The 16,961-nt window shown below is 40.2% G+C and overlaps 1 protein-coding gene across 1 annotated transcript in view; it reads right to left on the reverse strand.

Annotated features, from left to right (window-relative positions):
- Window positions 1-8,083: 8,083 nt before the first annotated feature.
- Window positions 8,084-16,961, reverse strand: part of LOC133572664 (coatomer subunit delta) — a 30,053-nt gene continuing 21,175 nt past the window's right edge. Inside the window, exons 9-10 of the mRNA XM_061925529.2 lie at window positions 12,289-12,493; window positions 8,084-8,798 (exon numbers count right to left, since the gene is read on the reverse strand). Of these exons, the coding sequence (XP_061781513.1) occupies window positions 8,709-8,798; window positions 12,289-12,493 (295 nt within the window). The 3' untranslated portion in view covers window positions 8,084-8,708. The remainder of the gene's footprint in view (window positions 8,799-12,288; window positions 12,494-16,961) is intronic.

Genomic DNA, 16,961 nt, shown 5'->3' on the forward strand with positions numbered 1-16,961 from the left:
GCAATGCCTCAGACTGGAAGTCTCTCCAGAGAGTGGTGAAGACGGCGGAAAAGATCATCAGGACTCCTCTTCCTCCTATCCAGGAGATCGCAAAAAGCCGCTGCCTGACCAGGGCTCAGAAAATCTGCAAAGACTCCTCCCACCCCCACCAAGGACTGTTTTCACTGCTGGACTCTAGAAAGAGGTTCCGCAGCCTCCGAAGCAGAATCTCCAGGTTCTGTAACAGCTTCTTCCCTCAGGCCGTAAGACTCTTGAACGCATCATAATTAAATTAAATTAGCCCCTCAACTCCCCCCAAAATGGATTAACTTGCTGGAATAAAAAAGACAATATAACATACATCCATAAACGTGGACGCATGTGAAAAAGTGCAATATATTTATCTGCACAGTAATCTATTTATTTATTTATATATATTTATATATGTTTATTTATTTTATATATATATATTATATATATATTATTTATATGTATGTATTTATTTATATATGCACCTTATTGCTTTTTTATCCTGCACTACGATGAGCTTATATAACGAAATTTCGTTCTTAACTGTGCTGTAAAGTTAATTTTTTATTTTTTATTTTTTATTTTTTTTGTTCAAATTTGAATGACAATAAAAAGGAAGTCTAAGTCTAATTATTTTTTGATCAATCCTCATCCACAAATCCACCAAAGTCCTCATCTTCTGTATCCCGAATGAACAGCTGGGCAAGTTCTCCATCAAGCACACCAGATTCCCTCTCGTCGTTTTCAAAGTCAGTCTCGTTGTCCATTAGCATAGCAAGCTAGCACAATAGTAAAAGCCGACTTCTCTTGCCCCGTTGTGCGTATCGATTCTCTACCGTGCTGGCCCCCTTCTTCACGGTGTGCTTCACCGGGATGTCGAAAGTGAGCAGCACCTCATCCATGTTGGTGATTTGTTTGTCTGCAATTTTTCTTATTTACAACGCACATAGCAGCACTATATGCTCACTGGGGGCGTGCCTTTAGCGTCCTCTCTCACCTGAAACCTTCACCCTATAACGGCCGCATTCTGTACTCAGTCACGTCCGCTTTTCCTCCATATAAACATTGTGCCGGCCCAGTCATATAACATCTATGGCTTTTGGAACTCAGTGCACACACAACAACCTATCTGGATTGAATAAAAGATTCGATAAGGAATCGGTTCGATAAGAGGATTCGATAATGGGCTCGAACTCGATAATTTCTTAACGAACATCATCCCTACGTACAATTCAGGTAAGGCCTCTTCTGAGAAAAACTTGCGATTGGGTATGGCATAGCGTGGCTCCAGGAATTCCACAAGTTTTGTGCAATCGAAAATGGTAGGTTATCCAGGGCGATACACTCCATTATTTTCTGACTTATGGCTTTGGCCCTGGGGTGGTTTTTGTTGTATTTTAATTTTTTCTGTGCGGAGTCTTTAAGCGACAACTGTGTGGTACTACTTTTTTTTCTGTGTTTGCTTTTCATCCATCTTCAGCTTGTATTTATCGTGTATCTCCTTATGATACTTGAAGAGGTGGGAGATCAAATTGCTCGTATTAAAGGAAGACGTCTTGGTTCATCCTCGCATAACCAACTTTTTTCAGTCATTGTAAATTGCCAGTTTTTTATCCGTCGGACTCACTTTAAAATAATCCCAAACCATAGACATGGTGTCGTTAGTCAGTCACCGAGCGAGCTCGCTTGTTAGTCACGGCTACAGCACCGGCAACAACACACTCTTTTTGTTGTTATGCTCCGCTCGCGGCGGTTTGATGAGGTCATCAAGCGTCGCCAGTAAACCTCTCATGCTGCAGTCGTCAACTCCTGTATTGTGTGTGGGAGAGGGGAGACGAGAGAGGGGGAGGGGCTGCTGAATGGGAGACGCAACTGCTCTGTACTTCTCCCTATGTCTGTGTTTTACCGGACTTGTACCGCTCTCTACAGCGGCGTTTTAAAAAGGCATTAATTTTACTTTTTGAAACTGATACCGATAATTTCCGATATTACATTTTAAAGCATTTATCGGCCGATAATATCGGGAGGCCGATACGGACATCTCTACTGTATATGCATTCACAGCTTTTCTTCACAAACAAGATCACATACCATCAATGATCAATCAATACAATAATCAAGCAATATTCAATCTGCTCAGAACAACAAAACAATAGCAACATCAGAGCACATTTTCTGTTTCATATTTTTCTTATTTTTGTCTTTTTATTTTTTTGGTAAGTCTCTCAAATTCACAGAGTCAGTCTGTCCACAGGTTTGATCAGTCTGTCCGAGCGTGTGTACAGTCCATCTTTTGCAGGTGGTGGACGGGCCTTGAGTGTTGGTGAAGTAGTGTCATTAGTATTCACAGGGGAGGGCTGCTGTGTAGCAGTGTCACGTAGCTGTCTGTCCATCTGGAGGTAGAGTTGGTGTGTCTCCGGTTGGCTCAGGGACATGTTGCAGGTGACGATGGTTGCGCCTCAGTGTCACCCCCTATTGACTCACCGGTGATGACAGTGGGTGTGCCCCAGGCGTGCTGATTGTCCAGTTTGACGAGGACAGGATAACCAGGTCTCAGCGACGACACGGGCTTTGCTCCATGTCGGAGGTTGAAGTAGAATGCGTGTTTCTCCTTCTCCTTTGCATCCTTGCACCTGATGGCTTTCAGGTTAGGCCATCAAGGAAGTAAGTTTTTCTCAAGTGTTGTTTTTATCTTCCTGCCCATAAGCAGTTCAGCTGGGCTTGCACCAGTGGAGGTGCAGAGTGTAGAGCGGTAGCACATGAGAGCGAGTAGAGGATCTTTTTGTTCTAGAATAGTTTTTGCGATTTGGACCCCTCTCTCAGCATGTCCGTTTCCTTGTGGATGATGGGGACTTGAGGTAATGTGCTCAAAGTCGTACTCTCTAGCGAACTCTCGGAACTCCTCACATGTGAACTGGGGTCCATTGTCACTAATTGCTTGGTCTGGGCAACCGAATCTGGCAAAGACTGCTTTTTGTTATGTATCGACAAGAGGGAAGGAGACGGCACGACAACAGGAGGTCTAGCTCAACAGGTTTTATTGAGCTTTTGAAGATCACGTGGGGTGTGTATGCTACTATGTGTGTGGATGTAATACTATGTGTGGAAATTAACCAAATGTGAATTAGCGGAGATTTGTTGTAAGTGCGTGTAGGTTGGGGCAGCAACCAAGTCCAGAGAGGGGAGAAGCAAAAGAGGTCCTTGATCCGAGCGAGGTCCGTGGGGCAGGAGAGAGGTGTCCAGAAGTCCAAGTCCGAGCGTGGGGGTCGAGGAACAAGGAAGGCAGTCAGAGTCCGGGGGGAGATCAGCAACAGAAGGGCATGGCTCAATGCTGAGACACGGAGGACTGTGGGAAAAGGAGACGACATGGACTGATCAGGACAAGGCACGAGGGAGACGAAAGGTGGAGTGATCCTTTATACTGCTGCCTCTCGTCAGGTCCAGGTGCGTAAATTGCAGATTGCCTCCGGGGCGCGGTCTGCGCGGCAAGTGCGGGGGCGTGTCCTGCTGAGCTCACAGCGGAGCCTCTAGGTGCTCCCGCCGAGGAGGGAGTAGCAGTATGCGCGTGCGCCGTAACACTTTTAGCACCACCTCCGAAGCAGTGGTTGTAGGCATGTGGAGTATCTCGAGGAACCTGGAGAAGTAGTCTGACACGACGAGGTGAGTATGTGTGTTATGATCACATAGGTCAATAGCAATTCTCTTCCAGGGCCGGTCAGGTAGATGGGTCGAGATGAGGGGCTCTTTGTGCGTGTAGACCTCATCTCACAACAAACCTGACAGGTCTGGACTTTCTGCTTGATTTCAGCATTTTGACAGTCCTTGATGTCCACCATGGATTCGATCCAGGACAACTGCTCATAGAGGGCTTGGGATTATCATGCAACATCCTCTTGTGATGATTCCGTTGTACTCCGACAGTTCACTCCTTATAGGGTAATAGTCTTTGATGGCTAGTGGAACATCAGCCACATAGTCCGGCCATCCTGACTTGACACATTTAAGCACCTGCATCTGCATCTGCAAGTTGCCGTCAGCTGCTGTGGCTGCTCTTATGGTCCCCAGCTTTTGTGGTGTAGCTGGCATGTTGTCAACAACGGCTGCAATGTAACATTCCACGTCCGAGTGAGTGTCAGTCACCTCTGTCACGTTCTGCAGTTGACTACGCAACAGGGTGTCCACTACAGTCAAGGTCTTGCCTGGTGCATATTCAGTGGTTGGCTTGAATCTCATTAGTCGCATTAACAGTCTCTGGCACCATATCGGAACATTGTCCAAATCCTTCTTGTTCATTAGCGGCACCAAGGGCTTGTGATCAGTGACTGGCCTAAAGTTCTCAAGGCCCACAAGGTACTTCTCAAACCGTTCACATTCCCAGACGCTTGCCAGTCACTCCTTTTCGATCTGGGCGTATCTGGTTTCCGCCTCAGACAGACGACGTGAGCAATAAGCGACTGGCTTCCAGTCTCCATCCGCCGATGCCGTAGCTGCTAGCATCAGCAGACATTGTTGTCGGTCGATTCACAACGTACAACTTTAGAACTGGAGAAGTACACAGAATGTCCTTTATGCGCTGGAACGCCTCCTGCTGTGCATGGTCCCACATCCATTCAGTTCGGTATCTCAACAGTTCGTAAAGTGGCTGGCCCACTGTTTGTCATAACGTGGACTGTGAGGGTTTTGTTTTCCTGAGATGCAAGAAATGTTGGACTGGACATGGCGTGAAGGTAAGGACATCATTTATTTTTAACTCTAAACTACAAAAGGGGTACAAAACTAAAGGCGCACACAAAGGCGGAGAACAAACTTGACTAATGAAAACAATTATAGCACAAAGGCAGAAACTATGAACATGAAACTAAAGTCACTAACTGCGGCATTAATAACAAAAACTTACTTGGCAGAGCAGGAATCTATAGCATGGAACACGTAATCAATGGAGTAACAGGGATAACAGAGTTAATGTCGCCAGGCTCACTTCCTGGCAACTATGGGCTTAAATAATACAGACATGATTAGTGACAGGTGCGCGAGTGCAAAACGTGAGACAGGTGAAACTAATGAGTAGTCATGGAAACGAAACAAGAAAGAGTGCACAACCAGGAACTAAAAAGCGTCCAAAAAACAAACAGCACATGGCCAAATAAAAACATGATCAACACAGACATGACAGAACCCCCCCTGTGTACGTGATGAAGAACCTGAACTACAAAGTGGTAAACAAAAACATGTCATTTGCTATAGATAATATCTTAGAATGTATAACCATTGAAAATATGTCAGGAAAAAAATCAAAAACATATTCATCAGCTGTATATATAGATCACCTAAATCAAGTATAGAAACATTTGAAGAATGGATCAAGACAAATTACATGGGCAATGGTAAAAAGATAACTTTCTTATGTGGTGACTTTAATATTGACCTATTGAACCCTAACAAGCAAACGTCTATTGATGACTTCATTGATACAATGTACAGCATCAGTTTATATCCTAAAATCACAAAGCCAAGCAGAATCACAGGACACTGTGCCACGCTTATTGATAATATTTTTACCAATGATTTTGATAATAACACTACAAGTGGCCTACTTATAACCGACGTTAATTATCATCTGCCAGTTTTCACAATATATGATGGAGACTACAAAAAGAACATGGAAGACAAAAGGACACTTCGAAGACTTTCCACAGTTAGAGGATGATTGCTTTCAAAATTGAGCTAGAAAAGCAAAATTGGCACAATGTGTACAATGAAAAAGAGGTTGATGAAGCATATGAACATTTCTTAAACAAGTTCATAATACTTTATGACAAACATTGTCCATGGAAACAACTCAGTAGAAAGCAGAGAAAGAATAATCAACCATGGATGACAAAAGGATTAAAAAATGTTTGTAATAAGAAGAATACATTATATACAACATGTATAGCACAAAGAACTACAGTGGCGGAAAATAAGTACAAAAAGTATTAAAAAACAAACATACTACGATCATGTAGAAAATAATATTACAGTGAATTATTGGACAGGAACAAAAACAATAAGAGAGCAACATGGGGCATCCTCAATAGCATTATTTAAAATGGCACTAAGAGGGATTACCCCCAATACTTCTTAGATAAAAACAAAAATAATGACAACATAAAGGAAGTAGTTGAAAGCTTCAATAATTACTTTGTAAATATTGGACCAAAATTGGAAGAAAGGATTCCAGACCCAGTTTCAATTTAGGACTATAATGATATAGAGCGAAATCCCAACTCCATGTTCCTCAGTAATGTGACACAGAAGGAAATAGTTATAATTGTGAAAAAATGCAAATCAAGACTTCAACTGATTGTAATGGAATTGATATGGAAACGATAAAAAAGGTTATTGGAGATCTCAGGGCCATTAATGTATATTAGTAACCTATCATTTCAAACAGGTAAATTCCCAAACAAAATTAAAATAGCTAAAGTTGCACCAATTTGTAAGACTGGAGACAAACACCAATTTACAAATTTTAGACCTATTTCTTTACTTCCACAATTTTCTAAAATCATTGAAAAACTGTTTAATAACAGATTAGAGAGTTTCACAAACAAAAATACAATACTCGATGAGAACCAATATGGATAGAGAGCTAATGTTTCAACTTTGATGGCTTTAATTGAAATTACAGAAGAAATGACCAATGCAATAGATAGTAAAAAATGTGCGGCAGCCGTGTTTATGGATCTAACTAAAGAATTTGACACAATTAATCACAATGTTGTAAACAAAAAAATAGAATGATATGGCATCAGAGGAAACAATACGTGAAGCTAGGCGAACACACATCTACAACGCAAAATATATCCTGTGGTGTACCTCAGGGATCAATACTAGGACCAAAATTGTTCAATCTCTATATAAATGACATTTGTAAAGTTACAAAAGATTTAACGTTAGTATTATTTGCGGATGATACAACAGCGTTTTGTTCAGGAGAGAACACACAGAAGATAATACAAATAATAACAGAAGAAATGAACAAATTAAAAAGACTCAGACTGGGGTGATGGTTCATCTTTTAGCAGGACAAGGAGCCCAAGCACACAGCCAAGATATGAAGTGAATGTCTTCAGGACAACTCTGTATGTGCTTTTCACAGATTATTTTCTGTAAAATTCAAGATTTGGTTACAATTACCATTTGTTTTAGTTTATCTTTATAAAATTGGTCTGACGCTTAAGTTCGAAATATAATTCCTATTGCATAGAGTACAAATGGCAGGATTGAATGACAGTAGGGCAATATAAAGTGGCTCATGGGAAATGCTCTCTTCTAAGGGGTCAGTGGTCCACAAAAGAACACAAAAAGCAAGTATATTTTTCAAGAATACATTTTATTACATTAAAGATTATTTACCCCTAATTGTACAATGGAATGTTAAGATTCCCCTTTAGATGTGTCAATATAAATGGTTGATTTTTTATTTCTAACTGCAACAAATCTACAAACCAATACTATTTGAAATTTGGGGAGTCCAAGTGAAAAACACATTCAATTTTGAATAATCTTGATGTACTTTTAATTAGCAAATACAGAACCAAATGGATCAGTAAAAGAGTCACGGTCTTTTACATTGTTGATGCTGGGATGGAAGAGCAGGGGTTTTTGTGTTTTTAAACATTTTACATGAGCGAGCTTTTCCAATTCTGTGAACGCTGAATTAAGAGCTTTGTAGTTTCTGGCCCATGATCAAAGTACATCTTACTATTTTTGGAATCAAAATACAGCAATGGAAACAAGACTCACCTTTTTGTGTGTCAAGTGGCTACAGGAGAAATAATCATTCAGAAATATAAACGCTGAAATAACCAAATGTATTCACTGGTGGATGGGTTCTGCTCATCAATGCCAGACTTCATGACTTGTAGTAGAAAACAATGACAAAAAGAAACAACAACCAACATTCTAAACAAAAAGGACACATTACAACATTATTACTGAAGGTAACTGCAGATAGAAAATATAATATATTGAGAATCTGCTTTTCAGCTTAGGTCGATGTTACCTTTGTATAAAAATGTCCTCTCAAAAAGAAAAAGAAAAAACATCTGTATATTGTAGAACAAATCACAATAGATTAGTGATTGCTTATCTTGACAATAACTCTGTAATTATAAAAGTCAAAGAAATCTGAAAAAGAAAGCAAGCACCCCAATGAGTTTTATCCAACAGTAAAGCAACACAGAGGGGAGACAAACCTGTTGATGAGAATGAATGATTTTGGGGGTTGCGAGAAGTACTCAGGCCAATTCTAGTGAATGCTGATATCACTGTCTCACATTCTTAAGGACCTCTACAACCTTGTCGAGAGTAGTACTGATAAACTGACCATGAAGCGAACAGTGGCCTGCCCTGCAATCTGTTAGCCAACTTAGCCTCCATGTAGGTCAGCAACAGTATCACTGTTGTTTTAAAATTTCTATCAACGCTATATATAGATTATCCTTTCTGTCGTACAAACAATATACATACACCACTACAGCTCTTCCCCAGCACATGGAGCGGTGTTGCCAGAGTTGATGGGAGTCCTGTTAATGTGCAGAGTCTGTGGTGGTATACAAGATGGGCAGGCAACGAATCTTCAATTGATCTCTGTAGCATAGATTTGGACTGTTTTTGTGGGCCATTTTTTAATTTTTTTTTTTTTTAAACATTTTTTACAGGATTTCATATTTGTCAACAACAAAGGAGGTCTCTGAAGAGAATCTAACAGCGCCGTCGCCATCTATGTGAGTCACTTTGGCCACCTGAGGGGAGAAAGAAAAACATTAATTAATTCTTCTTTAGAATGTTTTAGGTTGATGGCAAATCATTCTGTACGACATTGGTCAAAAGTTACATATATTAATCATGGGAATTGATATCAATTAATATCAGTCTTGGACTCCTAATGATTACTCACGGTTTACTTGAGTGGAATGATTAACAAAATCCATCTTCAATAAGTTTGAGTTTATTTCGAACATGATACATCACAATTTCCAGTTTCTCTTGTCAACATGTTCGAAAAGGAGTAGGAAGAAGCAGAGCTTATTCAATCTTACCCCTTTTCTTTTACTTAACAGTTGCTAAAACTTTTGTTCACTTCCTGTTCTCAATTTATTCACAATATACTCCATAAGTAATCACAATAATAATCAATAATAAATAATAATTGGTGAAGTAAGTTATATTTCATATGATGAGATAATTAAGATTATTTTGAAAATGAAAGAATAGTTAAAAACAAGATTTGTGTGCACATGTATGAATGTACAGTATATTTAATTAGAATTTTGTAGCCCTCAACAAGATTCTGGTGTTATGCATTATTCTCGGCAGAATTGGTAGTTTATTCTAGTGATGGATCAAACGATACCGAAGCAAAGATGCCTTATGAAACAAGGAGTGATAATGTGTTACACTGTGTGTGTACCACTTTAAGGAAAATAAATGTGACTGATATCAGGGCTGGGCAATTCATTTCAATTTGATCACGGTGATCAGCTGTTACCAAAATTATCTCGATCAAACATGGAGGAAATGTCTGTTAGAAAATACTGCAGTAGTAAACAGCAACGTTGCTTGGTATCATCTTGCACGAGACAATCCGCCTTTATTGATCCGCAGGGCGGAAGCAGGTCATTTTGTAAAGCTGACCTTGTTTTTTTGGCTCTACATCTGTGATATGCGAGCATTTAAAGCGGAGTTTGCCAATTGGAATTGTTGAGCCTTGCGCTTCAAACAGGGAGTCTCATTTGGGTGATCAAAGTCTTTCGGTAAACACATTTTCATAGCATCACTAGTCAATAGTGCGTAAATAATAGTCTACATTAGGGATGTCACGGTATGAATATTTATTATCCTGTTTATTGACACCAAAAACAAAAACGATCGGCTACGTTTACTCAAAGGGATAATTTCCAGAGCAAGGTCCGTGTACCGTATTTTCCGCACTATAAGGCGCACCTAAAAACCACAATTTTTCTCAAAAGCTGACAGTGCGCCTAATAACCCGGTGCGCTTTATTACGATTCATTTTCATAAAGTTTCGGTCTCGCAACTTCGGTAAACAGCCGCCATCTTTTTTCCCGGTAGAACAGGAAGCGCTTCTTCTTCTACGCAAGCAACCGCCAAGGAAAGCACCCGCCCCCATAGAACAGGAAGCGCTTCACCCGCCCCCATAGAACAGGAAGCGCTTCACCCGCCCCCGGAAGAAGAAGAAAAAACGCGCGGATATCACCGTACGTTTCATTTCCTGTTTACATCTGTAAAGACCACAAAATGGCTCCTACTAAACGATCCGGTTCATAAAAAGACGCAATCTCTCCATCCGCACACGGATTACTACCGTATTTCACAGCAACTGAACCGCACTGTGGAACGGGAGCACGTACGGTGAATATTCGCTCCACAGGGAATGAGAAGTCATCCTTCACTGTGGTTCTAGCTTGCCATGCTAACTTCCACTCATGGTGATATTCAAAAGGAAGACCTTGCCAAAAGAGACCTTTCCAGCCGGCGTCATCATAAAAGCTAACTCGAAGGGATGGATGGATGAAGAAAAGATGAGCGAGTGGTTAAGGGAAGTTTACGCGAAGAGGCCGGGTGGCTTTTTTCACACAGCTCCGAAGGCGAACACACCTTCACTAAGACGGGCAGACAGCCTCGGACGACATATGCCAACATTTGCCAGTGGATCGTAAATGCTTGGGCAGATATTTCGGTCACAACTGTGGTCCGAGCTTTCCGGAAGGCAGGATTCACAGAACAACAGCGACACTGACTCCCGATGACTTCTACGAGACGGAACCGGCCATTTTGGATCCCACGCTTGCGCAACTTTTCAATTCGGACACCGAAGACGAAGAATTCGAAGGATTTACGAATGAAGAATAACTTCAGAAGGTGAGCGCTATGTTTATTTTGTGTGTTGTGACATTAACGTTCGAGCAACATTATGTTACTATTGCTCTACACCATTTTGAATTTTACTATGTTTGTGATTGCACATTTGCGTACATTTTGGGACAGAGTTGTTAGAACGCTGGTTTTCAATATATTATTAAAGTTTGACTGAACTATCTGACTGTTTTTTTGACATTCACTTTAGCGCAGCGTTTTTTTGACATTCACTTTAGCGCAGCGTAGGCGCGGCTTTTAGTCCGGGGCGGCTTATTGGTGGACAAAATTATGAAATATGTAATTCATAGAAGGTGCGGCTAATAATCCGGTGCGCCTTATAGTGCGGAAAATACGGTAGTTGCTGCCATGTTTTCTAAAGCCAAACAGCACTTGTGTGCATTCGCCGGCGCTGCTGCGACTCTGTTTCCAGGAAGTAACTGTTGTCTAAAATGCATTAATAAATTAAGTTTTTTTGATAATTAAAAATTTAAACAGTATTACTCATCGTCTGGAATTTTACCACGGTTTATCATTATACCGTTTACCATTAAAGCCCTAATCCATGTTCACAACGTATTACTTTAAACGTTTGTTTTTATGTAAAAGACCCTTATTTTTATGGTGTGGCAGCTTTTAATTTGCTGTGGCGACGCGCCACAATCAATTACTCAGAAACACAGACACTGAAAAACTAAAAACATTTGATGCTTCAGTATTGTTTGAGTTGACCCATCACAGCTAATTAAAGCAAGATTAAGAATTTAGCTAGTGAATGTTTTTGTCACTAATTTAAATATATTTATAGAGCTGTCATGTATTGTATTAAAACGGTCTTCTTTGAAAACATTCAGACACTTATCAAAAAAGGTAGGTTTTACTTATATCTTATGCTTTACATATATCTTAGGCTTTACAAATATTACCTTTTTTCAGCTTCTGTATCTTAAGGTTGTTTTGTTGTTGGTGTAACGTGAACACAGTCCCCTTTACCTCCGGCTTTATTTTCTTCACTTTTAATGTTGTATTTGTTTTGTTAAGAGTGGCGCCACGATCCTCCATGGAGACTGGTGCATATGATAGCTTGACTAAAAAGTATATATGCAATACAGAACGGCAATCTAGGTATTTCAATCCGATCTTTAAAAAGTCGACCATGATCTAATTAAGCGTGAAGAAATTAAAAAAAAATCTAGTTTCAAGCTAATTTATACAATAATTTGTTTTGAGTGCATGCATAACAGACTAAAACGACATCAAAAGTGAAATCATCTGTTTAACATCCTTGGAATTATTTTTTGGAACCTTGTTAAAGCAGACTTCCTACACTAACAAAGCTTCTAACTAACAACGTACCTGAATGTCGCAGTAATTGCGTTTGGACACAAATGACACACTGACAGGGAAGAAGTCACTGGGCTGTCCGCTAATGCTGAACTCCAGGCTGCCGGACTTGTTGTTTGCATCAATGACAGGTAGGCACCACTCCAGGACGTTTCGCCTGCTGTCATGTTTGTACTCTCCATCCAGATCTCCAATGACAGGAGCACCCACACCAGACCTGGAAAGAGACAGAAATATGTTCTATCCAGGACCAAATCAACCATTATAATGTTTAACATAAGGAGTGTGACGATATATCGATATGGGAAATTATTGCTTTTCTGTTTATTCTTTCATTATTCTTCCATAGTGAGTCAAGTGATAATACTGATATAAGAGTGCATCTGAAAAGTATTTACAGCGATTCACTTGTTACACATTTTATTATGTTACAGTCTAATACCAAAGAGGAATACATTAATTTTTGTTCTCAAAATTCTAAACTCCATACCCCATAATGACAATGTGAATCTTTTTTTTTTTAAGAAATGTTTGCAAATCAATAAAAAATCAAAAAAAAAAAAATCACAATATACAAAAATATTCACAACCTTTGCCATAAAGCTCAAAAGTGAGCTCAATGGCATCCTGTTTCAACTGATAATCATTGAGTTGTTACTACAGCTTAATTTGACTCCACCAGTGGTAAATTCAGTTGGTTTGGACATGATTTGGAAAGGCACACACGTCTCAATGTACAACACTTGACAGTCAAATCAAATGTCTGTAGACCTTCGAAGACACAAATCTGGGGAAGAGTACAGAAAAATATCTGCTGCCTAGAAGGTCCCAATAAGCAAAGTGGCGTCCATCTAACATAAATGAAAGAAGGTTGGAACCACGTGGACTCTCCTTAGAGCTGGCTGGCCGTCGAAACTGAACGATCAGGGTTGATTTGCAGCAAACCACCAATCAGTCCTGTATCGTAGAGTGGCCAGACGGAAGCCATTAATTCGTAAAAGTTTGTCAAAATGCAAATTATCTGGTCTGATGAGACAAAGATTGTACTCTTTGGCATGAATGCCAGGCGTCATGTTTGGAGGAAATCAGGCACAGCTCATCATTAGGCCTATACCATCCCTACAGTGAAGCGTGGTGGCCACAATATGTTGTGGGGATGTTTTTCAGTGGCAGGAAATGTGAGACTAGTCAGGATGGAGAGAAAGATGAATGCAGCAATGTACGGGGACAACCTGAATGAAAACCTGCTCCTGAGTGCTCTGGAACTTAGACTAGGGTGATGGTTCATCTTTCAGCAGGACAAAGTACCTAAGCACACAGCCAAGATATCAAATGAATGGCTTCAAGAGAACTCTAAATGCCCTTGAATGGCCCGGCCAGAGCCTAGACTTGAATCTGATTGAACATCTCTCAGACATCTGAAAACCTGATGGGAGCTTGAGAGATGCTGCTCAGTAGAATGAGCGAAACTAAAAAAAATACAATTCTCAACAAAGTACATTGTATATTAAGCAACAATAATTTAAAAATAGAACAAATGAAAATATGCAACAAAAATATGTATGTTAATACTATACTTAACTGGTTTGTTTTAAATGTATATTCACTTTGTTGCCTTTTTAAAGGATATATGCATCACAGCAAATCATGTGTTTTGAGACTTTTATTAGTAGATTGCACAGTACAGTACATATTCCGTACAATTGACCACTAAATGGTAACACCCGAATAAGTTTTTCAACTTGTTTAAGTCGGGGTCCACGTTAATCAATTGACCACACCCACACCGCCACAGGTATTTTGGAAATTTAGGGGAAACCCTGCATGCAAGTCAGTATCTCGGCTTCAACAACCGTTTAATGTGTCATACAAGGGGCGTTCCACATGCAACTGGCTACAAATTGAAGCATAGTCCCAAACGAAGAAACAGACTCTGCAATGGCTATGGGACAAAGTTATAATCAACCCCAAGCAGTCCTGGATTTTTTGGTTTAAACACCTAAATGAGTCATACTCAAAGCAAATATCTGTCATTAAATCATGACTTTGGCTCTCCAGAAAGCTAATAAGATTTTTTTTCCCCAAAAGGAAAATTTTTTCTAAGTGCTACTGACACTGAGGAATAGGAGTTTGAATACACTAGGAATATGTTTAGGTTTGCCTGTACATATTTATTTTTTAGAAACTTCTAAGTAACTAGTTCGGTTGTATGGACTGGAAAACACAATGGGACTAGGGCTGCAACTGACTAGGGCTGCAACTAACAACTGTTTTGATAGTCGACTTGTCATCGACTATCTTAAAAGGAGACTGCACTTTTTTTGGGAATTTTGCCCATCTTTCACAATCATTATGAGAGACACACTTGGCTTTTTTAAATTTTATTTTAAAGATTAGAAAAACGCTTGAAAGATGTGGCTAATGGGAGTCAGCGTTGTAGCCTTCAAAGGCCGGAAACAAGGCACGTGTGTCTTCTAACCATGGCAGATTCGATAAACAACGAAGAGAACTATTTTAGGACAATGAGGATTCGTTTGAATCTTGAATATACAGAGGATTAACTGCTGCTTAGAGAAGTCAGCACAAAGGAAGAGTGAGACGTTGGAGCAGACAAAAGCCGAGAGAGTGAGGTGAAAGTCACTCGAAACTGCAAAATGTGGAATTTGAAGCAATGCTATTTCGAATGTAAATGGAGTGCTCACCCAAAAACATCAGAAAAAACGTCCCTGGTCACCTGGACCATACAGAAAACTGTTCTTCGAGTGAGTCACTCTTTATATCGGCTAACTGTGTACAAACAAACCAAGAAATGTCGGCTAATAGTTTACAGATACTGTAATATGATTGTGGAGGGGGCATGGTCGGCGCCCCTCTTGCGGGAAGGGAGTGTGTATGGCCCGGCTTCGAAACCCAGCTGGCAGGTGAGTAGATTGCCCAGCTGGGGCTGGTTATCTAATCACCTGTCTCCTTTATCAGCAGCGTCCGAGGCCATGAGGGGAGCGCTGAAGAGAGCAGAGGAAAACCCCCACACGAGCGAGAAGGAGGCCGCTGGCGAGACAGCCCTGAACATTGCAGAATATAAAAAATATAAAATGTGTTTAACCCTGTACTTCGGGCTCACGAAGACTCTGTCGGTCCCAGGGGAACCCATATGAAGGAGACTGTCACAATGATTTAAAATGTTTTCAGTCAGTACAGATTGGTGTTCTATCGCAGTATTGTGCATTACAAATTCAAACATGTTTAGTGCATCTCGTTTATTACTTGCCATAGTTAGCTTTTACGGTTAATACCGCAGCACGCCGATATGTTACTAGGCTAGAAAAATAATTCCTCAGTCCATGCACTAAATAGGTCTGACTTCTCAAATAATTCGGCTGTAAATAAGCATCTTACAGTCCATGGAAACACCTTAATCCGATCGTGTTCGGTTTTTGAAAAGTCGGACTAACACACCTGGATTATGCAATTGGAAACCAGATCTCTCGAGGCGGGTTGTGCGGCAGGAGAGGTCCCTTTCCTTCGCGCATGCGCCAGGCTCAAGGCGCGGGAAACAACCCAGAAACAGATACCATTAAATAAAAACATAAGCGACAATCATGAAGAGGACACTGTTTGTTTGCTTCATAAATTAAAAGAACAAAACATTTTGAAGTGCATCGATGGTAGAAAAAAAGAAACAGATTTATCTAAGAAGGTCGAATGCCGGCTTAATTTGGACAACCGAACGAAATACGAATGAGATGAAATAGAATGAAGGCGAATATTAAAGTGTACACAAACCTCTTCACGCTGCATTTGCACAAGCCAACTGATTCACTTTCCGCACAATTTTCAAGATAATCCAGAACAATAGTAACCTTCCCTTGGACTTCAGTCGCGGCATGAACTGTCTTTTCTTCGGATTTAAAATCCTTCCATCAATACACAGAGCCTTTTGCATGAACTTTAAGACATTCAAAAGTTTTGTTTCCAATATTTTCGTCCGAAAATCCCTTTGAAAAAACTCTTTCGCCAGTTTTTAAATTGCATCCGACCTGCATCCGCCCCAATACATTCTTGGTAGTCGCGTCATGTAGCGCAATCCAAGATAATTTCTTGATGCTGACTGCTATTTAACATTGGCATAACCATTAGCGACGTATTACTTGTAATATGTGCCAATATTACAGCGGATATCAGTTAAAACAAGCTGTAAGGATCCACAAATGGCTAGGGTGATTTAACCGCTCTAAAAGAAAATAGCACCCCCAAGTGTACGGGAGGCACATGGCGTATGACCAATAGTGGCATTAGAGAGAGTGCATGGACACTAGGACTTCACACGCAGGTGTGAAAATACAAAAAAACTAACTATTTGAGAAATCAAACTAACTTAGTGCATGGAAAGTTAGTGAGTGTTCGCTCTTACAATAACAATGTCGCTACAGCTTGGTCATTATACGGATTATGGAACGTAAATTATGTATTGTTTACGGTTTTTGAATGCTTTAAAATGATTTAGAGGTAGTCACCAAGAACGAGCAGATTTTTAAATGAAAGAATGTGAAAACAAAAAAACCCTTTTGTTTTCTTGTCTCTCATAATGATAGTGAACGACTGGGAAAACTCCCAAAAAAATGCTGTTCCCCTTTAAATGATTAGTCGACGAGTTGTATGAAAAGCGACCACATATTTGATGGCTC

The sequence above is a fragment of the Nerophis lumbriciformis genome, linkage group LG30 (genome assembly GCF_033978685.3).
Source record: "Nerophis lumbriciformis linkage group LG30, RoL_Nlum_v2.1, whole genome shotgun sequence".
NCBI classification, from domain to species: domain Eukaryota; kingdom Metazoa; phylum Chordata; class Actinopteri; order Syngnathiformes; family Syngnathidae; genus Nerophis; species Nerophis lumbriciformis.